At 40.2% G+C, this 10037-nt stretch overlaps 1 protein-coding gene across 1 annotated transcript; it reads right to left on the bottom strand.

Annotated features, from left to right (window-relative positions):
* Nucleotides 1-2020: 2020 nt before the first annotated feature.
* On the bottom strand, nt 2021-8363 carry nrl (neural retina leucine zipper). Its single transcript, XM_086089322.1, has 4 exons — nt 7785-8363; nt 6432-6719; nt 5736-5951; nt 2021-4887 (listed from the first exon to the last, which is right to left on the bottom strand). The coding sequence occupies exons 1-4, from the start codon at nt 8361-8363 to the stop codon at nt 4726-4728; spliced, it is 1245 nt and encodes a 414-aa protein (XP_085945448.1). The 3' UTR covers nt 2021-4725.
* Between the last annotated feature and the right edge of the window lie 1674 nt (nt 8364-10037).

Genomic DNA, 10037 nt, shown 5'->3' with positions numbered 1-10037 from the left:
TTTTTTTTTAAATAAAATACTTTGAGTGTTGTTGTTGTCTTTATTTTTTTGATGCATCATTTGCGTTTTAAATAAGCCTTGCTTAAAGTTACAACACCACAACTATGAATGCTATTTCTTAGCATGTGTATGGCGTTTTGTTATGTGTTAGCACTAAGCTAGCGAAAGGCAAAGTTGTGTGGTTGTTTTCAATAAAAAAAAGTGTAATTCACCCTGAATTAAAAAAAAAAAAAAAAGAGTGGAAAAGGGAAAAAGCGTTCAACAAAATATTTGCTTGCATTTGATACAACCGCAGCAGTGAAAGTAAAATATCAATCTCACTCTGCTGCTATCCATCAATATCATCATTGGTATCAATATGATCAATATATGGATCAACTATGTGGGCTTGCTCCCTGTCGTCAGAGTGCAACGCGTGGCCGTGTGAGTCACACACACACATGCATGTATACGCACACACACACACACACACAAAGCCACAATGGAGTCCGGCAGTGGGCTGCCAGGACGCTATTATAGGCCTAATCCTGCGCCTATTCTGCGGGCCAGAGAGAGAGCCAGAGACACACAGAGAGAAGGGAGGCGGCGTTGAAGATGAGGTCATCCCAAACAGCGCGCAGCCGAGGTCACTAACCCACCCCATGCCCCTCTCCCATAGAGGGCCACGGATAAAGGGATGGAGGGATGGATGGATGGATGGATGGAAAGAATAGGCTGAGGTACGCGTGCAGAGAGATGAATGGAAAGCTACAAAATGACGGTGCGGCTGGCGACAGTGGGTTAGGGGCACGGGAGGCAGCGCCCCAGCGCATGCTGCTGGACATTTGCTTTGAAATTTAGTATTTAATACAGAGAAGTGATTTGGTTGCAAAATAGAGTGTACAGTAATCAATCCCTGACTTTTTTGATGTTGGCTGTTCAGTATGTTGGAGTGATGTGCTTGATGAAGAGACAAGCTTTGTTTGGAGATGCGGAGCTAAGTTTAGACTGGGTTTTTTTACTGGAAGTTTCTTCGCCACAGTGCATCTTTAAAAAATACAATAATCTGGCAACCTTGTAGTTTTTTAAGGCTAATATTGTAATGGTTTATATTATAAATATAGGTCATTAAAAAAAAAAATCTGGGTGACGTCATTTACCCGTGAATAGATTTTATGATGGCATCTAAAAAACTCAAAAGCATTATGACATTATTTTTGTTAAATTAGTTTTTCATGCAATATTCTCCCTTCGTCACATTATTCAGACTTTAATAATTTTTTTATGCAATACTATAAATGTTATAAAAAAATGTTTTGTAATTTAACAATTTTTATGCAATATTCTGACTTTATTGTCAAAGCATTCCAATTTAATTTTTATTATTTTAATTTTATTTTCATTAAATATTATATCATTTACTGACTTTATTCAAAAAAATATCATATTGCATTTTTTAAATTTTATTATGACTGCATTCTAATATAGGCCTACTATGACTTAAAAATATGATTTTTCTTGCCCAAAGTAATATTTAAACTTTATTCTTGTTTTGGTGTAATTTTGACTCTATTTTTTCATGTTAGTAACTTTCCCATTATAAATGGAACACAGCTTTAATTAATTAAAAAATATCCTCACAGTATTCATTTAAAAAGTGTCATTCATTTACGAGAATTTTGTTGTTGTTGAGCAGAATAGTCAGTCATATGTTAACAGAAACAGTCCCAATTTTATGAAAAATCTATTAATATATCAATTTATTATGAAAAAAAATAAATCACAACTAATCGTATAAAGATGGAATATTACGGAAATAATATATTTTTTTGATTCAAAGTGAAAATGTTTCGCGAAACAGTACATTCCAACTGTGTACAATAAATTCTGAAGTTTACGAAATTCTCACAGAATAATGCCGTAGTTTTATGAAAACTAAATTGCAACTTTTGACTTTTATTCATTAAAAGTACAACGACTAATAATAAGACCTTATTCTCGCAAAGTTTCTTTTCACATAAAATGCCAGTGAGTCAGAATATCCGGTCAAGTATGTCAAGTTTATTTGCTGTGAAACCACACTACAGTCGGAGCGAGAACTTTTCACAGTGTCCGTCCTCATTTGTGTTTCTTCTAACCACCGCTGGGTAAAACCAAGAGTAACAAAGTCAAATACACACTAATCAGATCAAATGAGTGATTAGAATCAGCACAAAATGAAACAATCAATAAATACGGAATAAATAAGTGAATAAATAAAACAGCACCTTATTTATTCTACACCCAAACAAAATAAATAGCTCTAATGCATCCACCTTTGCAATAATTTCACGTCTTCATGAGTAGATTGTTTTGCTGCATTGTTATTTGGAAAATTGACTGCCTTCTCATTACAGCTTGCAGCTCTAATTATTCTTCCCCTGATAAAAAAATAGTCAATTCGGGAGCTTCAACTTGGCCGAAAATGCACCGATTTTGGCAAGTTCATGCATCTTGGTGAATGATTATGCGTTTTATCTTTCCTGAACACAATGTCCCAAAACTCACTCAGTAGCGGCCATTAGAAAGTTAAAAAAAATAATAAAAAAAAACGCCCCAGACATCAGTTTAGCCGATGGACATGAAATTTGGTGTACATGTCTATTTTAACAGAACACACAAAAAAAGTCTTTCGAACCCATGACTGAAATTGAACAGGAAGTCGGCCATTTTGGGCTCTTACTTTAACAGCAACCTATTAGAGAATTCGCCCAAATGGGAAGCAGGTATCCTCAATTCTAAATGATCAAGCTTTTTTGCCAGGCTACCTAATGCGGGCAGAGCACGGCATCAAAGTTTGATGATTATTTAGGGTGGTTGCCGCAGATAAGGGGCCGCAAGGGCCCATTCCTTGCAGCTCGAGTTATTATTCTTCAAATGAAAAAAAATGGCCTTTCAAGGAGCTCTAGCTTGCCCAAATATGCACCACATTTGGCAAGCCCAAGTATCCTGGTGATTGATTATGTCTTTTATGCCCAATAACTGACTCAGGGTGCGAGGGCCTGCCTGGGGCCAATTTGGAGCCAATCATATCTTCAAAACTGGGCACAAGCACACAAGTCACACACACTGCTGCGATAACACTGTAACAAATCAGCACACCTTTCAAGCAGCAGCTCTTTTGTATGTATGTACAAAATCAAAATGGAAAACAGCATAATGACCCCCGCTCAAAAAAAAAAAAGAGAGAAAAAGAACAAAAAAAAGGTGCTTCTTGTTCCGGGCTTGAGCACAATCGCAGAAAGATTCCCGTGGTACATTCTTCAATCTGACAAAAAGAGCTGAAACGCTTTGGTAGGCAACTGTGAAATATTAACTGCATGCCACGGATGCTTCATTCAAACTTGGTTAGCCAGCACCACGGCACTACTCACATCTCTTAAGCAGCCTCTTATACAATTTATAGATACAGCATATATATATATAAAAATAACTACATTTTCAGCCTCAACGCCTCTATTGGAGACTATTGCAGGCCTAGAGAGCTTTGCATAGAATAAATGCTCAGCAGTGTTAATGCAAGGTACGTTCATTTCAAATTCACTATATGGACAAAAGTATTGGGACGTGTGGTTGAAGTCACGATTGAAAACATGTAAATTGTTTTGGTAGATATTACAAAAAAATGTAATTTAACGTGACAACAATTAGAATTTTATGTGAATAAAAGTCTATTGTTGTTTGACTAAAGATGGCATTTTATCTCAATGCAATATTTCCCTCATGAATAATTAGTAATTTAAAGAAATTAAATAGTAATATTATGAGAATAATATTGGAATATTCAGAGAACATTTGTAATATTACATATAAAAAACTAGGGATTTTATGAGAATAAAGTCATAATATTAGATGAAAATGTAATTAATGTATAGAAATATAGCTGTAATATTGCTAGAATAAAGTATGAATTTTACATGAAAAAATGGCAATTTTAGTGGTGTAAATTCTAAACATTGCATGAAAATTATGATTTTTTTTTATAAAATCTTAATTTTACAAAAATGAAGTCTGACTTATGTCAAAAATTATATAAATAAAAATCTAAATTTTAAAATAAAGTGCCATTCAATAAATTTTTTAAGTGTAATTTTATGAAAACTGATTTGGAATTTTACGAGAATATCGTTAAAATTTAGCATGAAAAACTGCAAATTTTACAAGGATAAACTCCTAATATTGATTTTTTTAAATTAATTTTGATCTACACAGATAATATATGTAACATTAGAAGAATAAAATATGCTGTTTTTAATTTAAAAAAGGGTAATTAAATCTGAATATTATGAGAATAGTATCATAATATTAGATTCAAGTGTAATTTTATCAGTGTCTGAATATGAGGAATATTAATATTCATAAATCCCTAATTGCAACTAAATTCACATAGAATTATAAATTTTTTGAAAAAGATATCCAAATAGTTTTTGGCCATAATGTTACAAATGTATTCTCTTAACATTAGCACATTTTCCTCCTGATGAATGCATTGATGGATTAAGAGGTGTGTCCCAAGACTTTTGTCCACATAGTACATCCCTGTCCACAGTTGCACTGCCGTTCCCGAAGCGAGTGCAAGCATCATTCACAGTGAAGTCAAAGTGAGTCCAAGCAGCAAACCCGACTAATGAACAGTCACAAACATCCACGTTTGCTCCACGTTGGTTCTTGTCTTTTCCTCTCCGTGCTTGCGGCGGTGGTATCACCTCAGAGGAAGAAGTCAGAGGGCGGCGACGGCGAGCTGCCGCCGTTGCCGCCGCGGCCCGTCGGGGCTTCGGCGTGGCTAGCGCCGAGGAGCTTCTCGTAGCGGGCCTTGTAGGCGTCTCGTTCCCGCAGCACCCGAGTCAGATCGCACTGGAGCTGATCCAGCTGCGGAGACCAAAGACATGACGGTGGTTCTAGTCAGAAAATAAGACTTGTTTAAATGTGTTTGGTTTTTACTTTTTTTGGTGGAGATTTCACATTAAAACTCATTCACTGCCATTGACGGCTATAGACGTCGAAAATGTATTTGAACTATTTCTATTAATTTAAATTTTTTTCCACTTTTGTTAACAAGAGTATGAAAACCTAGAAATATTTTTTTATTGTACATTTAGAAACAGATATAAAATTTTTGATTAATCGTGAGTTAACTAGTGAAGTAATGCAATTAATTACAATTAAACATTTTAATCACCTGACGCCCCTGATTTTTTATAATCTTTTCTTTAAAAAAAAGAAAAGAAAACAGATTATTAAAAATTAGGGGCGTCAGGAGATTAAATCTTTTAATTGTAATTAATCGCATGACTTCACTAGTTCTTTTTTTTTTTTTTTAAGAAAAAGATTTAAAAAAGAAAAGATTATTAAAAACTAAGGGCGTCAGGCGATTCAAATTTTTCATTGTAATTAAATGCATGACTTCACTAGTTAACTCATGATTAATCACAAATTTTATATCTGTTTCTTAGTGTACAATAAAAACTTCACTAGTTTATTTTTTTTTTAAAGAAAAGAAAAGATTATTAAAAATTAGGGGGCGTCAGGTGATTAAAATGTTTAATTGTAATTAATTGCATGACTTCACTAGTTAACTCACGATTAATCACACTGTTTTCTGATGCTGAGCTGTGATTGGTTGTTACCCGAGACCTGAGCAACTGTTAATTGGGGAATATGCGATTTTTTTTTGCAGGGAATTTTTCAAAATCATAGAATCGGCGCCATCGATGTACCTGTTGCGTGAGCACATGTTTCTCCGACTCCAGGGCGTGGCGGTGCTGTAAGCGCTTGTAACGGCACGACTGGGCGTAGCCGCGGTTCTTAAGGGTGCGGCGCTTCTGCTTGAGGCGCACCACCTCGTCCTTGCTGACGCCTCGCAGGTGGCGGTTGAGCTCGCGCACCGACAGGCTCACCAGCTGCTCGTCGGAGAAGCGGTCGTTCCCGCCGCACTGCAAAATACACAAGAAAGAAAATCGTGATGTTTTTTTTCCTAATTAAAAATACATTTATGCTATCGTGTCATGGTGGATGTTTGTTTGTTGTAGGAGATGCATTTTCACTGTACCATAATCTGTCATGTAATCTGACGTAAGTGTGCCTGACAGTTATCGGGATTACGCCAGGCAATAATAGCAGATATTAATATAAGACTTGAACTGCGCTCCACATCGAGCTCAAAGAGATCCACCAAGACGTCCAAGTGTAAAATTGAAATGCTGGTCTTTGAATATCAACATTTTATTTGCTATCAAGAGTATGCCTGATAAGTTTTTTTGTAGAGAGCTTTAGAGAAAGTTAACTGGGGCAACGTCGAAATTTGTGGGGATCTGCGAAAAAGAGCCAATAATGTCTAAACTGCTGGCAACAAAAGTGAGCACACCCCTAAGTGAAAAAGTCCAAAATGGCGTCAAATGTTCTGTTAGAGCCACCTGAGAGACTTGCGGGTGATGATGATGATGGTGGCCGCCGTGCATGGGGTGGTGAAGGTGGTGCTGATGGTGGTGATGCTGGTGGGTGACGAGGCGGCCCTGGGGGCTGAGGGGTTGCGGGTAGGGAACTGACCCCACGGAGGTGGCGCCGTTGGGAAGCGAGGGGTTGGACAGGAAGACGAGCGGCCGGTGGCACACGTCGGAGCCCTTGGGGCAGGACACGTCGGCGCCGCTGTCGCTACCCGAGTCTCCCAAGGTGTTGCTGGAGCTCTGAGAAAGGCCTGGAAACTGAAAGAAGACATTTGGATTGGGTACTCTTCAAACTGGAGTACTATACAGTTGTATTTGCCAACCATCCGTCCATGCTTATTTTAAATGGTTGGCATGGAAAAGAGAGTGCGAGGGCCGATTCATTGGAGCTTGCAGCTCTAGTTATTATTCTTCTAATTAAAAAAAAGGAAGGGAGATGCCCGAAAATGCACTAATTTTGGCGAGCCCGTGTATCCTCGCGAATGGTTATGTTTGTCACACAACGCCCCAAAACTCACTCAGTAGCACACCCTGGAAATTCATCCACCCATTATTCCATCCATCTATTTATCTGTTGGTGCTCTCTCTCTCTCTGTCTCTCTCTCTCTTCATCCATCCATGCATCCATCCACCCATCCATCCGTCCATCCACCCATCCATCCGTTAGTCAGTCCATCCATTTCTCTATCTTGATATCAATCCATCCAAGCAACCACTCATCAATCATCCATCCATCCATCCATCCACCCATTCAAGATCCATTCATCTATCCAACCATCCATCCATCCATAAACCTATTCAACATCCATCCATACACCTATTCAACATCCAACCATCCATCCATCCATCCATACACCTATTCAACATCCATCCATCCATACATCCACCTATTCAACATCCATCCATTCATCTATTCAAGATGCATCAATCCACCTATTCAATATGCATCCATCCGTCTATCCATCCATACAGCTATTAAAGATGCATGCATCCATCCATCCACCTAATAAAGATCCATCCATCCATCCACCTATTCAAGATGCATCCATCCACCTATTAAAGATGCATGCATCCATCCATTCACCTATTCAATATCCATCCATCCAAGAACCCACTCATCAATCTGTCCATCCATCCTTCCACCTATTCAATATGCATCCATCCATCCATCCATCCAAGCACTGACTCATCAATCATCCATCCATCCATCCACCTATTGAAGATCCATTCATCCATCCACCTATTAAGGATCCATCCATCCATCCATCCATCCATCCATCTGTGCATGGTCACATCTTGGTTGGTGTAGACCAGTTTTGGTACCTGGGAGCTGACAGCCGCAGCAGCCGAGTTCAGCAAAGCCTCCACGGCGTCCTCGCAGCCCAGGAAGCCGTTGACAGGCGCCCTCTCTCTGTCCCCCAGGGCCCCCAGCAGGGTGGCAGGCCCCGGGACCTCCCCGCCAAACTGCTGCTGCAGGGCCGCAAACCAGATCAGATCCTCCAGCGAGGCCGGACCAGGACCCTGAGGGTGGCCAGCATGGCTCGGGCTGCCGTCCGCGTTCCCCTGAGATCCGGCAGAACCGACGCTGGACGTGAAGCCGGAGAGAGGGAAGGAGATGGAGGACGATGAGGACGAAAGCGAGGACGAGCCCGACGGCGGCGGGTGGGCATCGCTTAGGGTCGGCGAGGGCGGCAGTGAGTCGTAAGGGCTGGAACTGAGGCTGGAGTCCGCCGGAGGGTGGCCGCCGTACGGCGAGCCGCCAGATTTTGGGTACTCGCATGGAGCGGAGAGCGGCGGCGTGTCGGGTTTCACCTCGAATTTGAGGAGGTCAAAGTCGTTGAGGTACTCCATGGCCAGTGGGCTGGGGGGGAGGGAGTTCATGGGGAGGGGAGGCGAGGACATTACGTCTGCTGTCCGTCAGAAACGCTGGGAAATCCACCGGTGAGCCTCAGGGCGGCTCATAGACGACAGCGGAAAGCAGGACAAGCGAGGATCTCCCTCTTCTTCCAAGCGGGATTCTCTGGGGCCGTGTGTCTCTCTGGTCCTGGAGTGAAGCAAGGCAGAAAATGACAAGTTGACAAGTTCTGATTTCTCTACCACTTCTTGATCCACTCACACAACTATGTTCCATTCATTCATCCAACCATTCATGCATCCAGTCCATTTATCATCCATCCATCCATCCAACCTACTGACCAATTCATCCATCCATCAATCAATCCACCAGCCTGTCCATTCATCATCCATCCGTCCATCCACCCACCCACCAGTCTGACCATTTATCAACCATACATCCAACTCATCCATCCATCAAGCTACCCAACCACTGACCAACTCATCCATCCATCCATCCACCAATATGTCCATTTATCAATTCATCAATCCCACCAACCCAACCAACTCATCCATTCATCCAACCACCGACCAATTTATTAATTTTCTCATGAAATTTCAAAAATGTTTTACACACATTAAACCTTACAGGAACAGTCAGTAGTTAAAACTAAAGAAAAAATGCGGCTGTGTCATATACATACTTGTGTCAGACATGGAAAACTACTGTAAAACCAATGTAATCCAAAATGTGTTCCTGAAAAAAATTAATAATGCATTTTACTCCTTAATAAGATTAAAATACAACAACAATAACAATAACGACTCGCTATTGTACGCGATAGTGACTATTGATTAGACGCATTATGTTGTGGAGTGCGACAACTCAGCGGGCTTAATCATTTTTGACACAAAGATTCACAAGTCTCACAGGCCAAATCCAATTAACGCCAGACGCTTAATCCACAGTGGACACTTTCAACGGGAACACAAGCATACTCCTATGACGCCAATATTTCAAACAACTCATGGGAGTAGAATGTCATATATATAATATATATGTGTATATGTCTATCCAATGGCACAACATTTTCTTGGATTGATGAAAAATTATGGTTTTGGAGATGTGAGATTTATGTAGTGCATTTTTTGGTATAAAATCATACAAAATTGTAAAAATATCTTTTTGTACGGAGTCCTAAATTGTAGCATTTTTTCACTAATGACAGAGCAGTGGGTTACTGACCAATTAATGAACCCATGAAAATAACATAACAGGAGAGTTACTGTTAATATTCAACAGGTCACTTTGACCTGAGAACCTGGAAAAGGAGGGTTAAAGAATCCTGATTAGGTTTAGATTATTCGGCCTCTATCATGCATGTTTCTCACCATTCATGCGTGTGGGAGCTACGCGACCTGGTCGCTAATGACAGGCCTTCAACATGCCATCAAACTGAATGCCTTATTAAAAAAAAAGAAAAATCCACCTTTGACTTGCGCCTCTGCGGTACACCTCATTAGTTGCGACCCCTACAGTGGCAAATGAGCCGTGGCGGTCCATGGAGGCCGCCATCATCACACACTGTATACTCACACACTGATGAAAAATAGTATGAGATGAACTTACCGTCAGTCATAAAGATGAACGATGAGCTGGGGTGGACATGACGGCACACACACACGCATACACATACAAAAAAGAATGGACGCACCGACTGTGTGACTGACAGGAGGACACGG

Source organism: Leptonotus elevatus, chromosome 11 (assembly GCF_054856555.1).
Source record: "Leptonotus elevatus isolate MCC_2025b chromosome 11, RoL_Lele_1.0, whole genome shotgun sequence".
Classification (NCBI taxonomy): domain Eukaryota; kingdom Metazoa; phylum Chordata; class Actinopteri; order Syngnathiformes; family Syngnathidae; genus Leptonotus; species Leptonotus elevatus.
The sequence above is the reverse complement of the archived record's forward strand: the minus strand, read 5'-3'. Positions and strand labels throughout refer to the sequence as shown.

Coding starts and splice junctions, on each gene's coding strand:
- nrl (XM_086089322.1), bottom strand. CDS start 8,363: ATGTCCTCGCCTCCCCTCCCCATGAACTCCCTCCCCCCCAGCCCACTG. Junction 6,720..7,784: donor CTGCGGCTGTCAGCTCCCAG/GTACCAAAACTG, acceptor GTCTTCTTTCAG/TTTCCAGGCCTTTCTCAGAG. Junction 5,952..6,431: donor ATCACCCGCAAGTCTCTCAG/GTGGCTCTAACA, acceptor TGTATTTTGCAG/TGCGGCGGGAACGACCGCTT.